Raw genomic sequence first — 20,374 nt, 5'->3', positions numbered from 1 at the left:
GGTAGATTCGTCGGAAGTGAGTGGTTCCCGATTCCCGGTTCCGCGACAAACAAAAAGTGGACGTTTTTGATCGATGGTAGTTGAAGCCGGTCCGCAATCCGGACTGCAAAGGACAGCTGGCCATTTTTGCCGTAGATGGTCGATCCCGGTCGGTGGACAAACGGGAGTGGACAATTTTGGCTCGAATTTGGTCGACCCAGGTCCGCAATCCCGACTGCAACTGGCCGAACGGCAGCTGGCCATTTTGGCCGTAGGTAGTCGATCCCGGTCGGTGGACAAACGGGAGTGGACAATTTTGGTTCGAATTTGGTCGACCCAGGTCCGCAATCCCGACTGCAACTGGCCGAACGGCAGCTGGCCATTTTGGCCGTAGGTAGTCGATCCCGGTCGGTGGACAGACGGAGAGTGGACAATTTTGGGTCGAAGTTGGTTGACCCAGGTCCGCAATCCGGACTGCAACTGGTTGAACGGCAGCCGGCCACTTTGGAAGTAGGTATCCCGGCCGTTGGACACACGGAGAGTGGACAATTCTGGTTCGAAGTTGGTTGAACCGGGTCCGCAATCCAGACAGCAACTGGCCGAACAGCCAGGGGCGAAAACAGCCCTCTTCGCGCGCCGGTAAGATATTCAATTACAAAAAAAAGCAAAACAAACTTAATGATTTCTTAATTTAACAGGAAAACTGATCTGGCCGAACGGCAACTGCCCAATTTGGCCGTAGTTGGTCGATCCCGGTCGGTGGACAGACGGGAGTGGACAATTTTGGGTCGACCCAGGTCCGCCATCCCGACTGCAACTGGCGAACGGCAGCTGGCCATTTTGGCCGTAGGTGGACTGACGGAGAGTGGACAATTTTGGGTCGAAGTTGGTTGACCCGGGTCCGCAATCCGGACTGCAACTGACCGAACAGCAAGTGGCGAGAACAGCCCTCTTCGCGCGCCAGTAAAATATGCAATTACAAAAAAAAAAAGCAAAAAAAAATAATGATTTCTTAATTCAGCTGCCAAATTTGGCCTTAGGTGGTCGATCTCGATCGGTGGACAGGCGGGAGTGGACAATTTTGGGTCGAATTTGGTCGACCCAGGTCCGCCATCCCAACTCGACTGGCCGAACGGCAGCTGGCCATTTTGGCAATAGGTGGTCGATCCCGGTCGGTGGACAGACGGAGAGTGGACAATTTTGGGTCGAAGTTGGTTGACCCAGGTCCACAATCCGGACTGCAGCTGGCCGAACAGCAAGTGGCGAGAACAGCCCTCTTCGCGCGCCTGTAAAATATTCAATTACAAAAAAAAATGCAAAAAAAACTAAATGATTTCTTTATTTAACAGGAAAACTTCTGTCAACTCCGGTCTCCGGTCAACTCCGGTTACAGATGGAAGGATTCGAGGTACTAACTAAACAAAATATAATTATGGCATGAAACTTATTGATATTAATTTTATAGGAAAACTTCTGGAAGAAGGCGGAAGCACAATTGAAGTGCCCCGTGCCCGCGCATCTGAAGAGAGTGCTGCAAAGAACGGGGTACTTGAACTGTGCCTTGGAGGATCTAAGTGAAGGCCAGATACGGTCCATCGAGGAAGACATCAGAAGCCTCCCAGAACTTACGAACCTTCGACCCGGAAATCCAAAAATTGCTGAATTCTGTGGGGAATATACAGAGAAATGTGCAGACTTCAAGTTGATGGCAGGCGAAAGGGCTTTGCTGCTCAAACTGTCTCAAGTCGTCAAAGCAAAAGGATGGGGCTTCTTCCTAAAAGGAAGCAAATCAAAACGTCCAGGTCCAGGTGCAACGCGAGGTGACTCCACTGATGAGCTTGCACTGAGGCTGAAGCTGAAAGACTATTTTGCTGCGAGGTATGAACATTTTATATATTTTATAGAATATTTATGTTTAGGCGAATTTTACAAATAGTTAAGATGCTACTCAGGCGAACTGTTGAATTTTAAAGATCTTTTACACATAGTAATTGATAGTCGACCAAAGCTGAGTAAATTTTCAATTTTTGTTTCATTAAATAAGTTTGAAAAAAAAAAAATGCAAAAACTAGCTTGCGTTTTTCAGTCCAGCTATCCACTCGAGGCTCGAGTCAAAGTTCTCATCAACTGAGAATTTTTGCTCGAGCCTCGACTCGATTCAGGCTCGATCTCGAGCTAGATCGAGCCAAAATGCTCAGTGGGCAGTGGGATGAATCGATACCCGGTAAAAAAAATCCGGCAATTCACATAACTATGTCGGGTTTCGTTGGGTGGTTTCGGCCAACACAACGGCCAACCGACTTCTGTAGAATATTGGTTGTCGAAATCGACCGACGAAGTTCAACGGAATCGGTTATTTATCGGTCTATTCAAAGGGCGACTAAAAACTTAACGCATCCCAACTAAATCGGCTGATTATGGTACACGTGAACCCCCGATTACGCTCAGGCGTTACGCCTTGTGTTTCGTCGATTTCTCTGGAATGACGCAACATTTTTGCATTCTTTTGAAAGCAATTTGTAAATCTGCACAAGACGTATAAATTGCTTTAAAAAGTTGCGCCATTCCAGAGAAATCGACGAAATACAAAGCGTAACGCCTGAGCGTAATCGGGGGGTTTGGTGTAACATGATTCCGATTGGTGTGTCGTCAGACGGAAACCTGTCATTTTTTTACGGGGTAGTCAGAGCAGCAAAAGATAAACAAAAATCCGACGCGAATAGGCGTGTGCTAAAGATCCAAACAAAAAGAAGCTACCAAACAACAGGCAGCGGCCGCGGCGGCAGCAGCAGCAGGTGGTGGTGGTGGCCAGCAATCTCCGGATAATAAGATAGTTCGGTATCGTCGGCGGCGGCTAGAGCGACAACATGACAATCAAAAACAGTATTCTTCCGGAATAAGCAAGAACTTAAGCTCAACGGAGACGATCGGTTGTTGGACGAGGATGGTGCGGGATATACCTAGTGACGATTATAAGCAGGAGGCGTGGGAGGATTACTGCCGCGGGTTGGCCGCGGGAGTTAACATCCGTTGTAGTGGGGCGAATTGTTGCCTTCAGTGGTCGGTCATCTCAGGTGGGGTCACTTTTTGATGGTGTGGCTAAGCTGGGACCTTGACGAAAGGCGGTACGTAAGGCTGAAGATTGTCAAATCGTCACAGCAATTGACCAATACGGCCAAGGACGAGATTCAGATTGATGCGGAACGCCGATCAGAAGCGAAACAAGACGGTGCACTGCTGAACGACTTCAGGATAACGGGCATCAAGGGGACGCACATCTGTCTGGTGTTTGAAGAGTTGGGGCACAGCTTGCCGAAGTTTTTCCTGAAGAGCAACTACCGAGGAATTCCACTGCCGAACGAAAAGTCCACCGTCCGGCAAGTGTTAGAGGGTCTCGATTACCTCATCCACACGGACATCAAGCCGTAGAACGTGTTGCTGTACAAGGACGATAGTTACATTCGCAAATTGGTAATGGAATTGGCACACGATGGTTTATCAGCTGTTATACTTGTTAATCTCCACCGCATTTCCAGGAGCAACCGCCAAACAGAGTTGATCCGGCAGCAGCTGGAGCATCATCCCAGCTCGAGTTTGGGCCGCGACTGGGAAACGGTGACTGTCAAGATTCTAAAATGGACCAGGACACACCACAGTGACCGCGGATTACCAGCGCCTGCTGCCGAACGGTGACCGACGAGGACGAATCCGCTGCACCGCCCAGAAGCCTTCCAGCAACCCGTCGGCCCTGACCAGTCTGGACGCGTATACTTCCAACAACAATGACGACGTCCTCGGCAGCGAGAAGACATCATCCGCAGATTCCCCAAAGCCTGTCACCACAGCTTCCGCAATGCGCATCCTCCACAGCCAAAAACCACCCTCGACATCAGCGAGTCCAGGCGAAAAATGTTGTCCCACGTTATGGAACGTAAGGACCCTCCGTGCACCCGGATTACCTACGGGATGATAGCCTCGCCTGCACGAAAGGCACAACCGAAACAAATCGTGCCCACCGTGAAACCTACGCCGGTTGCTGGATGCTAGCCGAGAAGACTTAATGCAGAACGTACAGTGATGAAGATCGCAACGACTAAACAGTTCAACTAATTCTGCAGGAAACATAAGACATGACCATTAAAAACACACACTTCTGGAGTATTTTTTAAAAAGGTCCAATAAACAAAATTTTAATTTTTTGCTGTTTCGTTTTTGTTTAATACCACTGACTCAAGGCGGTTTAAAAAACCAAAACACAATTTTTTTTTTGTTTTTATGACCTTTTTTTAAAAAAAAACTTCTTCTCGTTTTGAAGAAGTACAATAAGCTCGTATACATTACACATACATTTTTTTGTCCAGTGCATGTTTATTTTCAAGCTTAATAATATCACTGTCCTACAAAATAAATGACAAAATGACTGCACAGGCTCAACTCAAGGGAAGCATAAAGTTTTGAGTCCCCAGAATCACGTGCACTTTGAATTTTTCAAAAATAGTTAGACTGGGCCGAATGGAATGGCACTAATTCTCCATACAAACTTTGGAAAAAACGTGAAAAACCATCCGGTCCAGACTAACTATTTTTGAAAAATTCAAAGTGCACGTGATTCTGGGGACCCCAAAGTTCATGCTTCCTTGAGTTGAGTCTGCGCAGAAATTTTGTTGGTCGGTGTATATAACGGCCGCTGAAACCAATCGAACTCAACTTAAATTGTCTTAACATTTATTTACAGTTTATTATAATTAAGTGGCAGTTCCTTCCGATCTCCATACTAATTTGTAAAGCTAGTTATGGTGGTTATGTTACACATGACCAATATGACAAAGAACATTGAAAAGTTTTTAAAACTTATTCTATTTCATAAATTGTTATTCAATGACTACCATGATCGAAATGTTCATTTTTATGTCCAGTATAAAAAAAAAAATCATTTTGATACCCTTTCAACATAACTAAGTTGTATTGAAAAGATCCTGAGGAATTGTAAAATCCGTAAAAAATAATGTTTTCGAAATATAGGCATTTCAGCCGATTTTTTTTGAAAAATGCGTGGTGGGGCGCTTATTATGAATAATTGAATGATTGAAAATTTGGCAAACCTATCAGAAGTTATTAGCACATAGGTGTTGATTATACATTTTTAAGCTTTAATTTCTTGACTTTTTTTGATTTATGAATTATGATGATTAATTTATAATTATGATTTTTTTTTTTTTCAGACACGACGGAAGCGTCGAGTACGACAGATTGTGCCAGGGCCTCGATCATGTTTCGATTAGTTTTGATGTCAAGAACAGTCGAGTCAAAATTGCATGCCCACTTTGCGAGACTGTCCAGGCCACCTGTAACACGGAACGAAGCGGTTCCTGGAAGATCACCAACTTTGTGACTCACGTCAAAAATCATTGGAAGAAGCCGGACGAACCTGCAGAAAAACGTCAAAGAACGGCTCTTCTGATTGAACGTGTACCATCTGAACCTTCCCGATCGCAAAGCCAGTCCGCATCCGATAGCTTGGACAGAAACGAACTCACCACCTCGCTCACGACGACGAGTGCGACTTATGATGACTTCACAATCGAATCAATTCCATTTGTTGACCCAGATGACCAACGTGAAGACCAGGACGCAACTTCGACCGAGGCGCTAGACTCCGACATTCCAGAGAATTTAAACTAGCTGTGTGCCAACAGAGGGCCGATGCTGGCACAGCTGAACAAGGCCGCAAGAAATCTCCACGCCTGATCGATCTACTGCAAAATGTTCACGAAAAATCGGAAAATTTGGAGAAATTAAACGGAATGCGCTACACACAGAGAGAACTGGACCTGTTTTTGTATCAGTACGTTCAAGGAGGAGCTCATTTTTATCAAGATCAACGAGCGAACGCAATCTGCCCAAGCCAGGCGACTCTCAAAAGATTGTTGAGCAAGAAAGCCGAACGTTTTGAAGAAGGTCAACTGCGAATACACGAGCTGGCACGGTTCCTCGAAAAATAATTTGCCAAAGGCTGTTGTTTTGAGCGAGGATGCCACCAAAATAAACGGACAAATTGAGTATGACCATGCAAAAGCGCGAATATGTGGCCTCGTAGCTCCGTTCAATGCTAACGGAATGCCAGAGAGCAATATTTTCAGAACAACCAACCCAGTACAAGTCCTAAACAATATAAACAACTATCCGGTGGGCCGTAACGTCTACGTTTGCATGGCGCAGCCATTGGAAGCAGGGTCACCGTCGTTCTGTTTGCAGTATTTTTGCAGCGATAACAAATTTACTGCAAAGCAAGTAACCACAAGATGGAAGCATTACAGAGAGGTTATGGACAAAGAAGGAATTATAATTGTCGGACATGCCAGTGACGGAGATCCTCGACCAATCGGATCCATGCTTGATGGTATGGAGATGCCGAGCAGTTCTAATTCAACATATGGAGATGACTATTGCGCAACGGCGCTCCCCGAACGCGTTTACATGCAGGATTACACCCACGGCGTAAATAAGCTGAAAGTGAAAATCTTAAAGAAAGATGTTGAGTTGCTTTTAGGTAAGGTTGGTTATTTCAAATGATTATAGTTTACTTATTTGGTTTTAATATTACAGGAAAATTTAAAATATCACGACTCCATCTTGAGACACTCCTTGCAAATGTTCATAAGAGTGTGCACGGACTTTCTCCAGCGGACCTGAATGACGGGGACAAGATGAAGTTCCAGCCTGCTCTGCGTATGTCGAAACAATGCGTTATCGATGCGCTGAGAGCACACGTCCCCGAAAGCAACGCAACAGCCTTGTATCTCACTATGATGAAGGATATTGTGGACACATTTATTACCAGAACAGAACTCTGTCCAGTCCAAAACGTGTTCAAAATTTGGTAAGCAAATCTATCATACTTTTGGGGTTGGGTCAATCGGCAGAATGACAGAATGGCAGAACGTCAAATGGTAGCAATTTAGATCGGCACAAAACTAAATGGCAGGAATGGTAAATAAGCAGAATTAAAAACAACAGACAAGATCAATCGGCAAAATTGACCATTTCTGCCGATTGACCTTGCAGATATTTAAAAGGCAGACAAATTCAAGGGCAGAACAATCCTCATAAAAATTAAAACGCTGAAAAAATAAATCGCATAAAATTAACTAGCAGAAAGTTGATCAGCAGAAAAATAGCATAAAATCAACATAAGAAATCCATCAAAATTAAAATTAAAATTAAAATTAAAATTAAAATTAAAATTAAAATTAAAATTAAAATTAAAATTAAAATTAAAATTAAAATTAAAATTAAAATTAAAATTAAAATTAAAATTAAAATTAAAATTAAAATTAAAATTAAAATTAAAATTAAAATTAAAATTAAAATTAAAATTAAAATTAAAATTAAAATTAAAATTAAAATTAAAATTAAAATTAAAATTAAAATTAAAATTAAAATTAAAATTAAAATTAAAATTAAAATTAAAATTAAAATTAAAATTAAAATTAAAATTAAAATTAAAATTAAAATTAAAATTAAAATTAAAATTAAAATTAAAATTAAAATTAAAATTAAAATTAAAATTAAAATTAAAATTAAAATTAAAATTAAAATTAAAATTAAAATTAAAATTAAAATTAAAATTAAAATTAAAATTAAAATTAAAATTAAAATTAAAATTAAAATTAAAATTAAAATTAAAATTAAAATTAAAATTAAAATTAAAATTAAAATTAAAATTAAAATTAAAATTAAAATTAAAATTAAAATTAAAATTAAAATTAAAATTAAAATTAAAATTAAAATTAAAATTAAAATTAAAATTAAAATTAAAATTAAAATTAAAATTAAAATTAAAATTAAAATTAAAATTAAAATTAAAATTAAAATTAAAATTAAAATTAAAATTAAAATTAAAATTAAAATTAAAATTAAAATTAAAATTAAAATTAAAATTAAAATTAAAATTAAAATTAAAATTAAAATTAAAATTAAAATTAAAATTAAAATTAAAATTAAAATTAAAATTAAAATTAAAATTAAAATTAAAATTAAAATTAAAATTAAAATTAAAATTAAAATTAAAATTAAAATTAAAATTAAAATTAAAATTAAAATTAAAATTAAAATTAAAATTAAAATTAAAATTAAAATTAAAATTAAAATTAAAATTAAAATTAAAATTAAAATTAAAATTAAAATTAAAATTAAAATTAAAATTAAAATTAAAATTAAAATTAAAATTAAAATTAAAATTAAAATTAAAATTAAAATTAAAATTAAAATTAAAATTAAAATTAAAATTAAAATTAAAATTAAAATTAAAATTAAAATTAAAATTAAAATTAAAATTAAAATTAAAATTAAAATTAAAATTAAAATTAAAATTAAAATTAAAATTAAAATTAAAATATTAAAATTAAAATTAAAATTAAAATTAAAATTAAAATTAAAATTAAAATTAAAATAAAAAATAAAATAAAATTAAAATTAAAATTAAAATTAAAATAAAATTAAAATTAAAATTAAAATTAAAATTAAATTAAAATTAAAATTAAAATTAAAATTAAAATTAAAATTAAAATTAAAATTGAAATTGAAATTAAAATTAAAAATTCAAATTCAAATTCAAATTCAAATTCAAATTCGAATGAAAATTAAAATTAAAATTAATATTAATATTGAAATTAAAATTAAAATTAAAATTCATTTCTCAGGTAGTGTGGAGTTGGGAAAACAAAAAAGAGTTTTCCCGACCAACTAAACCAGTCCTTGAACGCCGTGCCCTTGTCCCCCCAGGACCACCTTTCGGTATAGCTTCATGTCTGTGTGTGTGGGTGTGGGTGTGTGTGTGTGTGGTGTGTGTCTGTGTGTCTATTTGGGTATGTGTGTGTGTGTTTTTTTTTTTTTACAATTTCGGAATCTGCTACCAGACACCTGAGAATTCATTTCTCAGGTAGTGTGGGGTTGGGCAAACAAAAAAAAAAGAGTTTTCCCGACCCACTAAACCAGTCCTTGAACGCCGTGCCCTTGTCCCCCCGGGACCACCTTTCGGTATAACTTCGGGGGGAGGCGTTGCATTTTCTGCACTAGTCTACTTACAGGATCCATGCCGGGTACTAGAACCATTTCCTGTTCCACATACATATGAGTCCATGCGAGGTTTAACCGCGCCCAAGATTCGCGTTGCTTTTGATCGGCTAGTCATATGCAGCCCTCTCCTTGGACCATCGAGACGTGTACCGATTTGGTAGAGCCAACCGTCATAACGTGCTCTCCTTCACAGCCACACTCGTGGGTTCTCGGGTATGTGTGTGTGAGTGTGGGTGTGTGTGTGTGTATGTTGTTTCTTTGCTATGCCAGTTAATTTTCCTGGTCTTCCATTTTTGTCATTTAAGTTTCTGCCGTTTAATTGTTTTTTTGGATACCCTTTACTTTTTGGCCCTGTGAATTATTCTGCCATTTCATTCTCTGCTAATTAACCTTTGCTGCCGTTTTAAATTCTGCCAGTACCCTAAATAGGGAGTCTGGTCCAAGTTAAGTTGACCATTTCTGCCGTATAAATTTCTGCTATTTAGATTTTCTGTCCAATGAACAACCCCACATTGGTTATAATCCTTGTATTTTATTTTATTTTAAGTATTTTTTGCATTTTAGGCACGTACTATTCATCTTGCGGGCTTGGCGGAACATGTGCATGAGAAAATACAACGGTATAAAAAATACCATCACGACAAATACATACTGGAGCGTTGAGCTGATGGCCCATAGCTTGATCAACTATATTGCTCAATGCCGCGAAAAAGGTTTACCGTATCTACCGGAGTTGATCCAGAGCCAAACGTGCGAGAGCTTCTTTCGATCAGCGAGATCATTATCTACTACGGAGTCAACGGTGATCAACTTCACAATGAAAGGCTTTGAGTCCAAAATTAATTTGATTCAAGCAAAGACGGAAATCGCCCACGACGCATCCAACGGGTTTGTTTTCCCCGTGTAGATCAAAAGAAGACCGACAGCATGATAATCGACTATCCCCTGCCAACGATTTCCGAAATTCGAGAAACAATTGTGAAGGCGCGAGCTGAAGCAACTGAAACACTGAAGGACCTCGGAATCACCGATGATGAAATCGATTTCAAAGAATCAATCGAATTGCGACAACCCAGAAAGAAGACTGAGCCAAACTTTGAATTTGTGGACACAAATGCTGTGAATTCAGAGGAGTCCGAGGACGAAGAAGAAATCTCTGCGTATCACAATGAGTTCATGGATGAATCAACACTAGAGCAAACACAACCCGAGGAAGAAGACAAAAATGACTATACGGACAAACAAACACAATCAGAGGAAGAAGACAAAATTTATGATGTAGATGAAATCTTCAAAGATTCACCGGAAACTTTTAACGTCGTTGCATCCAAAAACATCAACCCCAAGCATTCGTTTAGAGTGAGAAAATCCGACGGAAAAATAGTTCATCTCAACATGAAGACATTTTTATGGCTAATCCAAAATGGACCTGATAGATGCAGCGTGGATAGAACGAAGAGGTTTCAGGAAAAGGCAAGCTTGAAGACATCTGTCCACCATACCGAAAATGAAGAGCGAGACATCGTAAGAAGAGGTGACTGGATCGCTGTTAACAACAAGGGAGTATTTACAGTAGCGCACGTCCATGGATTTAGATACCTGTCTGGGAAGAGAACATCATTTACCTTGGATGAGTGTCCCGTTAACCCACCGAGCTGCAGCAACTCAAAAGGCGTTGGTGTAATTGGCAGCTTTTATACCATGACTGAATCAAATGATCTGCGACCCGATAAAAGCATAACGCAAGGCTATGTGAACATTCAATCTTACGTATCTCATGTGAAAAGTCCATCTCACGATGGTGCAGCATGGGCATTTTCTTCTGAGAATTTGATTTATATTTCTAAGCTACGAAACAATCCTACAGTTGCTGACTGAATCGAATTGATTTCTGAAAGGTTAAGAAAAGAAGCGTTGAAGAAAGTTTAGAAAACGCATTATTTGTTATAGTTAAGTTCGTTGAAATAAAACATATCAAACATTTTATTTTTGTATTTATCCACATGACCGTAATCCACACCTCGCACCTCACATCTTTACATACTGAATTATAACCTCACATGCCCATTTCTTGAGGATTTGTTTTTTTTTCGTGTTAAGAAGGACATTTTGAGCGACTTTTGTTCTAGGAAAAACTTGACTCCTCTTGTTTTATATTTTCCTTGTTTCATTTTTAGTATTTTATTTTGCATTTATGTTGTTAGGTTTTTGTTTGTTTCTGATAGTATTTGGCTTATTCTTAGACCTTTTATCATTACCTTGTGCCTTTCTTGTTTTTTCATGTTTTTGGAGCAACTTTTTCATTTTTAGCTTGTTTTCACTTTTTCTGCTATAGAACGATACCATTGTCATTTAAATTGTAGAAACATGAGTAGAAGCATAGTCTGGAACATTACAAAAAGTACTGCATACTGATTATTACAAAACATACACAAATGTTAGCGAAAAACACTGCCAAAGTTGACCCCAGAAAAATGACATTGATTGAAATATTGGCAAAGTCACATAAATTAAGTCAAACTTCCAACCCTTAAATATGCTAGAATTTAAGTAGTTCTCCTTTCCTTTGCTTTCCCAATGCTTTTAAAGATCAAAAATTGGTTGAAAAACTGATTTTGGCGAATTAGTTGGATCGATGCCCACCTAGAGGCGGGGTTGGGTTGTAGAGGGTTTAGACACATCCTAACAGCGACACATCCTTGCGCATTCCGTTATCAGTAGAATCTCTTATAGAATATTTGACGAAGCTTGCTGTTTGAATTTGTCAACAACATTTGTGATCGTGAGTTCGTTGCTGTAAATAGCATTTATTTAAATATAGTTTTTATTTATTTTAAGCTGCTTCCTGTCTTTCCCATTTCAAATCAGCATCAACCGGTCCGACTGCCTTCTGCTATTCTGCGCCGTTAGTCTTATCGCTTACTACGGGAGGTGTTAACGGCACCAGAGTGCACCAACTGCATCATGTACTGAAGTGTCCCTGCACCATCCGCTAGCAGCTTTCCTCCTACGGCTCTGAAGCATCTCTCGAATTAACGACCTACTCTCATTAGATGCGGGGCCATACAAAATTCCCGGTTTCTTTTCGCAAAGCCCGCCTTGGCATTGAACACTTGGTTGTCCTGGCCATCGTGGGCCATCCATCGATTTGTTAACGTTCACGATGTTTCCGTGCTGCCGGCAAAGTTGCAGCAGCTGGACTCTGACACAACGCGGGTCTTCAGTCCAATCCGTACCACCGGCGGGTCGCTGCATCCCGTTTCATTTCCACCAGCTCGTCCGGTAGCGACCCCTGACAGCGCCCAAGTCGTCTAGACAATTCCCCGGCTGTGTCCTACCGAATAATTTCAGGATCGTAGTTGTCCTTGCTCATCCGATCCAGTCCAATGCGGCCAAATCCGGACGAGTGCTGCTGCTTTTCCAAGTAGTCAAACCAGTTCCAATTTAAAGCTGACCGCCAAGAATCCACGGCTTTGTTGTATCGACGGAACTTTTACCCAGGCCCCTTCTCGCAGTACTCCAGAGAGCAATTACATGTTTTTGTTAAATTAATCAACTAATTACGATCGTAAAATCAAATTGCACACTTTCCTTCATCAACTCCAGGCCTAACCAAACAAACTCACGAGTATTTTTATGTTTTTGACAGTACACGGATCGGACTGCTTGAAAAACAAATCAAAACAAACACCGAGTTGCCAGAACCTATGAAAAACTGCTCGATCTAGCATGGCAAGGTTGCAAGTTCGATTTCTCGCAGCTCAACATTCGAGCAGAAACAAGCCGCCCTATGAGCGCTAACGCGCCTTAGCTAGCCTTATGGTGCCTTCTCGTAGCGTTGTGAAAAAAATCGTCGCTTTGTGCAGCGTTCTGAAATTTCGAGCTTGATGTTGAGCGTTTTTGTGATCTAACGCGAAGTGAGCTACCCCTCGCACCACCCACTGTGAATTCCTCCCTTTTTCCCCGAATAAACACCAACTCGTCAGGTTGTGTGGCCCAGCACATCGCGTGGCGCGTTGCCATAGTAACCGCGATCAGAAGGAAAAGTTTTTTCCACGTGCGCAGAGTTCGGGAAGGTGACGCCATTTTTTCGCGATTCGATTTTGAGTTGAGTTTTTCGGGAAGTAAAACGCGAAAAGAAACGTGCTCGCGATGGAATACGAACAAAATCCGCGAGTGTACCTGTACAACGGGAAGAATTGGCCGAATTGGAGTCTTCGGATGGAGGCCTACCTCCGGGAACTGAAGATTTTCCACTGTGTTCAGCGGACGCTGGAGCAGGAACCGTTTTTCCCGGCGGTGGAGGCGGATGATGCTGCTGAACAGGCGCGGAAGGAAGCGCTTCGGAACGTCCGAAGAGAAGAGGACGCGAAGTGTGTGTCGGTCCTGCTCCACAAGATTGCCGACTCGCAGCTGGAAAGAATCCGTGGAAAGCGGTCTCCGAAGGCCATTTGGGACACCCTCCAGAAGGCGTTCGACAAGAAGGAGTTTCCGGCGTGTTTCTGCTGTTGAACCAGTTTACCACCTTGCGGTACGACGAAGAGCAGGACATGGAGGAGCACATTCTGGAGTTCGAGAGGGTGGTCCGGGAGCTGGAAGCGGCCAACATCAAGTTCGTCGAGCCGGTGCAAGTGTTTTTCCTGCTGCAATCGATGCCGAAGTCCTACGCCCAGCTGATTACCGTGCTGAAGACGTTGCCGGTCGAGCAATGCTCGATGGAATTCATCAAGTCACGGCTTTTGAACGAGGACGTGGAACGGCACCATCTTGCAGTGAAGGTTGAGCCCAAGGCGGAGCCGAGTTCAGCGTTTGCGGGAAAAGGCGGCAAATTTACTTTCAAGTGCCACGCCTGCGGCAAACCTGGACACAAGAAGGCGGACTGCCCGGAGAAGGAGAAAGCGGAACAGGCCGCCGGAAGCTCGCATCGCCGGAAGAAGGGGAAGGCACACGCGGCGGAAACGAAGGACGGTGCGAACGATGACGTGTCGTTTGTGTCAGTAGCGCAAGAAGCCAACAGCGTGGAGACACACGGAAAGTTCCGGTGGGTGCTGGACAGTGGTGCGTCCGAGCACATGGTTGGCGAGAAGGGTCTACTGGTGAACATACGACGGATGGAGTCCCCCACGGTGATCAACGTGGCCAAGGCTGGAGTGACGCTCGAGGGTCGCTACGTTGGTGACGTCAAAATGAAGGCCGACATCGGAACGCGGACGTTGAACTGCACGGTTCGCGACGTCCTGTACGTGCCTGGATTGCTGACGAACCTGTTCTCCGTGAAGAAAGTTGCCGAGCGCGGCATGGAGGTGACTTTTGGCCAGGAAGGTGCGCGAATCACGAAGGACGGAGAGGTCAAGTGTACGGCGAAACAGAACGGGCGTTTGTACGAACTGGATGTGAAAGTCGTGCGTGGAACGGCCATGGTTGGTGAGACGGAAAGCAAGTTGTCGCTGTGGCATCGCCGGTATGGACACATCGGGAATACTGGTCTGATGAAGCTGATCCGGAACGAAATGGTCGAAGGACTGGATGTTGGAAAGAACGCGAAGCCAGAGAAGGAGATTTGCGAGTGCTGCATGAAAGGGAAGCAAGCGAGGTTGCCGTTCGAAGAAGCGACCAAGCCTCGTTCCTCGCGTCCCTTGGAGCTCATCCACTCCGACGTGTGTGGCCCGTTCAACCCGGCATCCTGGAACGGCAAGAAGATGTTCGTGAGCTTCATCGACGACTACACTCACTTCGCTGCTGTTTACATTCTTGAGGCGAAGAGTGAGGTGTTGGATGCGTTCCGGAAGTACGCGGCGATGGCCACTGCTCACTTCGGAACCAAAATTGCCCGACTGAGAAGTGACAACGGCCGTGAGTACATCAACACTGAGTTCAAGAAGTACTGCGACGACGCTGGTATCGTCATGGAACCGACCGTACCGTACACTCCGGAGCAGAATGGGAAATCGGAGCGGTTCAACCGGACGGTGATGGAGCGTGCACGTGCCATGATGGAAGACGCGGAAATCGACTGGAACATGTGGAGTGAAGCGGTGCTGGCTGCGGTGCACGTGATCAACAGGAGTCCCACGGCTGCGCTTCGGGACGCGAAAACGCCGTACGAGATGTGGTTCGGACGCAAGCCAAACGTGTCGAAACTGCGTGTCTTCGGCAGCAAGGCGTACACCCACATTCCGAAGGAGAAGCGGTCGAAGCTGAGCGCGAAGAGCCATGTGTGTGTCCTGGTCGGCTACGGGATGAATGGCTATCGTCTGTGGGATCCTGTGAAGAAGCAAGTGATCGTCGCCAGAGACGTAAAAGTGGAAGAAAAAGTGATGCACAAGCAAGTTTACACGGACGATCATATGGTCTCAGATTCTATCGTGCGCCAACAAGAACACGAAGATCTGGACAGTGACGATGATCCTGATCCGGAGCAAGAAGAAGAAGTTGTGGAAGTGCTAGTGGACTCCGAGGCCGAATCCGAGTCAGATGACGAAGTGTTTGATCAAGAAGTGCCCGACGAAGAAGACCAAGTGCCAGAAGAGAACGCAGCACCGGAACAGGAGGAAGCTGCGGCTGAAAGAAGAAGCGGACGTGCTAGGAAGCGTCCGGCCCGATTCTCCGACTACGAGTTGGAGCAAAAGCGTCCTGCGAGGCACGACCACGACGTCTGCGTCGCCTTTGCGTTGAACGCCGAGGCCTACGTGGACGAGATTCCCGACACCATTGAAGCGCTGCAGAAACGCGACGACTGGCCGCTGTGGAAGCGTGCTATCGACGACGAGTTGCGGTCGCTAGAGAAGAACCGCACGTGGGACCTCGTCGAGGCTCCCGCTGGTCGCCGAGTTGTGTCCTGTAAGTGGGTGTTCAGAATCAAAAAGAAGGAAGACGGTACCGCTGCCAGGTACAAAGCACGGCTCGTCGCGAAGGGGTGCTCGCAACGTGCGGGGTACGACTACCAGGAAACGTACGCCCCTGTCGTCCGGATGAGCACCGTTCGCACGCTGCTGGCTGTAGCGGTTCAGCAAAATCTTCACCTGCACCAGATGGATGTCCGCACAGCATTTCTGAACGGGCACCTGAACGAAACCGTGTACATGCGACAGCCTCCAGGATTTGAGAGGGGGAGTAAGGTATGCAAGCTAAACAAATCCCTGTACGGCTTGAAGCAGGCGCCAAGGAGCTGGAACGAGAGGTTCAACCAGTTCATCCTCAAGCTGGGGTTCAAGCGGTCGCCGTACGATTGCTGTCTATACACGAAGGTCACGAAGGACGTTAAACTGTACCTGGTGCTCTACGTGGACGACATTGTGCTGGCGTCCAACTCTCTGGAGGAGCTGAAGAACGTGAAGGTGCAGCTGGCCAAAGAGTTCGAGATGGAAGACTTGGAGGAGCTTCGGAACTTCCTAGGACTGAAGATCGAGCGCGACGTCGAGAAAGGTACGTTGACCATCAACCAGTCTCAGTACGTTTCCGGGTTACTGAAGCGATTTGGGATGGACCAATGCAAGCCCCTCGGAACCCCGCTGGAAGCGAACGTGAAGCTGGCTCGCAAGAAGGACGAAGAAGCAGTCACGGAGCATCCTTACCGTGAGCTAATCGGATGCCTCACGTATCTGATGCTGTCGTCGCGGCCCGACATCAGCATCGCGGTGAACTTCCTGAGCCGTTTCCAGAGCGCCGCCACTGACACGCATTGGATCCACTTGAAGCGTGTCCTGCGGTACCTGCAAGGAACGAAGGAGTTCAGCCTGGAGTACAAACGGTCCGAGACCGCCGACCCGCTGGTGGTTTTTGCGGACGCGGACTGGGGAAGCGACATCGATGATCGTCGCTCAACATCTGGGTTCGTGTGCAAGGTGTTCGGCAACACAGTCTCGTGGACAAGCAGGAAGCAAGCCACTGTGTCACTCTCGTCGACCGAAGCCGAATACGTGTCCCTCAGCCAAGCTGCCTGCGAATCGATTTGGCTGATGAACCTGCTGAGCGATTTCGGGATCGCGCTGGACGCGCCGGCTGTAATTCACGAGGACAACCAGTCGTGCATTCACATCGCGGAGGAGCCACGAGACCAGAAGCGGATGAAACACCTGGACATACGCTACAACTTCATCCGTGAGTGTATCCAGGACGAGCTCATCAAGCTGCAGTACATCCCGACAAAGGACCAGCTCGCGGATGTCTTCACCAAGGGTCTCCCAGCTGTTTCATTCAAGAAGCATCGAAGCACGTTAGGTTTGAGAGGGGGTGTTGTGAGTCAACCCTAAGTGCGACCCTGGTTTAAGTTTTAAGTAGCTTTAGGCGCAGCAGGCCATGCCACGCGCAAGATATTATTTAAACACCACCCACTGTGAATTCCTCCCTTTTCCCCGAATAAACACCAACTCGTCATGCTTTAACTCGCGTTAACCGCGATAACTCGCTTTTTTGGTTTACCTTTTGTTGCGTTCACGCATCAGACTGCTCGATTTTTTTGACAGCGAGAACTGTCAAAAGCAAATGACAGTTCTCTTTGTCAAATGATTCGAGCAGTTTGTTTTGCTTTATTTTTAAGAAAAGTCTGAGGGGGGAGATCATCCGTCGGAACCGTTCTGTACGTTCCTGTGCCTGCTTGGGTCCCGTTCCAGTGGTTTGAGACGGTTCCACCACTGGTTCTTGAGCCTTTCGTCAGTCTCCCGGTGGAGAAAAGCCTTCTCAGGTTGAAAAATTGCATGTATTGAAGGCGCGAATCGGCCCCGAAGGATACGCTTGAAATCGACCTGCAAAGTGCCGATTTCCTGACCTGAAGCCATCGGAACGCTAAGCAACACTACACAGAGGTTGACGAGCAGGACGATTCCGTGTAAAGGAGGTTCCCGTGCATCCAGATACTATTGCGGCTGTGACTGAACAACTATGCGCGATTGTGGAGGCGATGATGACGAAGAACTCTGAACAGGTGAATAATTTTGCGGAAAAGTAAGCTGCGGACATTCCGCCAACAAGGGCAACACACCGTCGTGCATGAAGAAATATCGATTGTGGTCGATGCAACATCGCAAGATTCAACTCAAGAGTGACTCAAGCAAAACCCATGTCTACAACTTTACGCCGGGCGACCATCCTAGCCAGTACGACGCAAGCGCTAGCAGCAACTACCAAAACCGCTTCACGGACTGCCAGCGCAAGGCGTAGTGAAGCATGAAGTGCCCCTCCTATCTCGCGAAGGTGAATGCAACCCAAGTTTGTGCCAGGTTGGAGAATCTTCATAAAGCATGCCGACGAACGAGTTCATCTCGGAATATAGCGACAGGATCGTCTCGCAGGTTGTGGCCTTCCTCCGTGGCAAGGTGGTCATTAATTGAGCAGCTCAAGGTTGTCGGCAAAAAGTTGAGGTTTTCAAACAAACAAATCTGTAATCATTTATTTAACAAATTTTGATAAATTATAGTGTGATGCGTTTGCTTTTAGAAATAAATCTTCCGTTGAAGAAATCCCAACTGTTTAAAAAATCTTTTTCATAATTTTAATAATTTTGTGTACATCTGAGGAGACAGCGGGCCAGATTGTGGTCGAGGTGGTTCAGGTGCAGCTGGATCGGGAGAGCTAGTCCCCGCAAGTCAATATTCTGCGGCAGCTAGATTTTTCCGCGGGCGGAAGCTTCATTACGCAAGCTGTACATGTCACGGGTGGACCACCTTCTTGCGCATCAAGTTGATGGTCTCTTCGATGGGTTGAAACGTGGTCTCGGGACTCGGGAACGTCCAGTCTGGAGTGTCCACCCTTGTTGAACACAGCCAGTACCACATGCCCAGCTGGTTAAAAAGATTACCCAGCTGGTTGAAAACGTCTAGCGTCGCATGGACGTTCTGCGAGCTGGAGGATGTTTCAAAGTTGTCCTTGGTCGGGATGCAGCTTGACGCAGCCGCGTTTGAAGATTAGGCTGCGGATCTACTTGAGCAAGGGGTAGCCGTGAGTGATGTGTGAGTCGGCAATGCGCAGCATGTTGTTGGTATCCTTGTACAGGTTGGGGTTGCTAATTTGGTTCAGTTGAAACAGCAGCAGCACTTGATAAAGAAACCTGCCGATCGACCTACGAACACGCATGACGAAGACAACCTTCGTCCCGGTCGGAATGTAGATATTTTCGACCTTCTTGGCCTCGCATGCCTTTTCCATCACTCCACGCTACATGTGGGCATACTTCTTAGTGTACTTCGTGGCACTTTAACAGACTTCCCGCACGGACTTTCTTTAGCTTAGGTTCCGGAACCACTAGCAGTTTATTTTCATTCGTGCCCTCTTGTCAGCCGGCGCTTTGGCGGCCTGAGCAATCTTCTGAAGCGGGCATCTCTCTGGTGTTCTGTGTTGAGCAGTGTTCAACAACAACAAATAACGTCCAAGTTTGCTGCCAATAAATAGCAAAAAAATGTTGCCTAAACATACAAATAAAAATTAATGCTTTCAACGGAAATGACCAACTTCACCCAAGTCCACCTTGATGTTCGATCCAAGCACCTTGATTTTGTCCGTGTCCATCGGCGTGATGGCGATCAAGATCTTTGCGTTCCCATGCGCTTCGGCTGATACTTTTTTGTCCAGCAGGAAACCCTCGTCCAGGAACGAATCCTTCAATCAACCGCCGGTCTTCTTTTTGCACTGAATCGCGGTCAATTCTCCGGATCACTTCAACCGCATCACGGCATCGACGACCAGCTTGGCAAAGTACTTCTTGTGCTGGAACAGAATCTTCAAGCTGAGCGTCGTCCGGGCAATGTTTATCAAATCCTCCCGGAACTTTTTCGTATCCTTCAAGTTGTCCTGAGCCGCGGCAATCAGCACCGAATGTGCCGCCTGCGTGGCCGCTCTTCATCCGGCGATGATTGTCTGCGGGTGCGACGACTCATGTCCACGAGGATTTTCGCCGCCGGATTTTCTACGCCGACCGCCTTAAAAATCGTCACCTCGTCGTTGGTTACCTCATCCTGGCCGGCGATGCGGCCTTGTGCTACCAGAATCTTGTCCATTCTCTTCGGACCGGGCGCGTTGATTATCGGCCTAAAAACAATACAAATTACGACTAAAATTTCTTTATCACATTGCTAGAAAACATTACCCGAAAAATTCGCTCCTCCTTGAGTTTGCGCAAGGATTTTCCGCGAAAATCCACTCCACTTGATGCCGCCGCCGATCCAAGCGCCGATTACACCCATCAAACCGGGAGAAAAGTTAACTTTTCCGTTCGTCAAAACGTGCGTCGTCCGCTGTGGACGGTGGAGTGGGCGATCACACCGGAGCAAACTTCTCCGGGCGTTGATTTTTTTTCCGGATGCTATTTTTGCTTTGTTTTTTT

The 20,374-nt window shown here is 44.1% G+C and overlaps 2 protein-coding genes across 2 annotated transcripts; both read left to right on the top strand.

Moving 5' to 3' along the window:
* The first annotated feature begins 119 nt into the window (after positions 1-119).
* LOC119767370 lies at positions 120-5,956 on the top strand. The gene is made up of 6 exons (XM_038255841.1): positions 120-618; positions 678-942; positions 1,001-1,267; positions 1,329-1,387; positions 1,445-1,857; positions 5,202-5,956. Exons 4-6 carry the CDS (start codon positions 1,373-1,375, stop codon positions 5,659-5,661), a joined length of 888 nt encoding a protein of 295 aa, XP_038111769.1. The 5' UTR covers positions 120-618; positions 678-942; positions 1,001-1,267; positions 1,329-1,372; the 3' UTR covers positions 5,662-5,956.
* A 3-nt stretch (positions 5,957-5,959) lies between these two features.
* On the top strand, positions 5,960-9,964 carry LOC119766060. Its single transcript, XM_038250429.1, has 3 exons — positions 5,960-6,529; positions 6,586-6,859; positions 9,622-9,964. The coding sequence occupies exons 1-3, from the start codon at positions 6,097-6,099 to the stop codon at positions 9,962-9,964; spliced, it is 1,050 nt and encodes a 349-aa protein (XP_038106357.1). The 5' UTR covers positions 5,960-6,096.
* Positions 9,965-20,374: the final 10,410 nt, after the last annotated feature.

The sequence above is a fragment of the Culex quinquefasciatus genome, chromosome 2 (assembly GCF_015732765.1).
Source record: "Culex quinquefasciatus strain JHB chromosome 2, VPISU_Cqui_1.0_pri_paternal, whole genome shotgun sequence".
Taxonomy (NCBI): domain Eukaryota; kingdom Metazoa; phylum Arthropoda; class Insecta; order Diptera; family Culicidae; genus Culex; species Culex quinquefasciatus.
The sequence above is the reverse complement of the archived record's forward strand: the minus strand, read 5'-3'. Positions and strand labels throughout refer to the sequence as shown.

Bases quoted from the DNA above. Each gene is read 5' to 3' on its own strand.
- LOC119767370 (XM_038255841.1), top strand. The intron at 1,858-5,201 runs GTATGAACATTT...TTTTTTTTTCAG, and splicing joins AAAGACTATTTTGCTGCGAG to ACACGACGGAAGCGTCGAGT.
- LOC119766060 (XM_038250429.1), top strand. From the start codon at position 6,097: ATGCCAGAGAGCAATATTTTCAGAACAACCAACCCAGTACAAGTCCTA. The intron at 6,530-6,585 runs GTAAGGTTGGTT...TTAATATTACAG, and splicing joins AGATGTTGAGTTGCTTTTAG to GAAAATTTAAAATATCACGA. The intron at 6,860-9,621 runs GTAAGCAAATCT...TTTGCATTTTAG, and splicing joins CAAAACGTGTTCAAAATTTG to GCACGTACTATTCATCTTGC.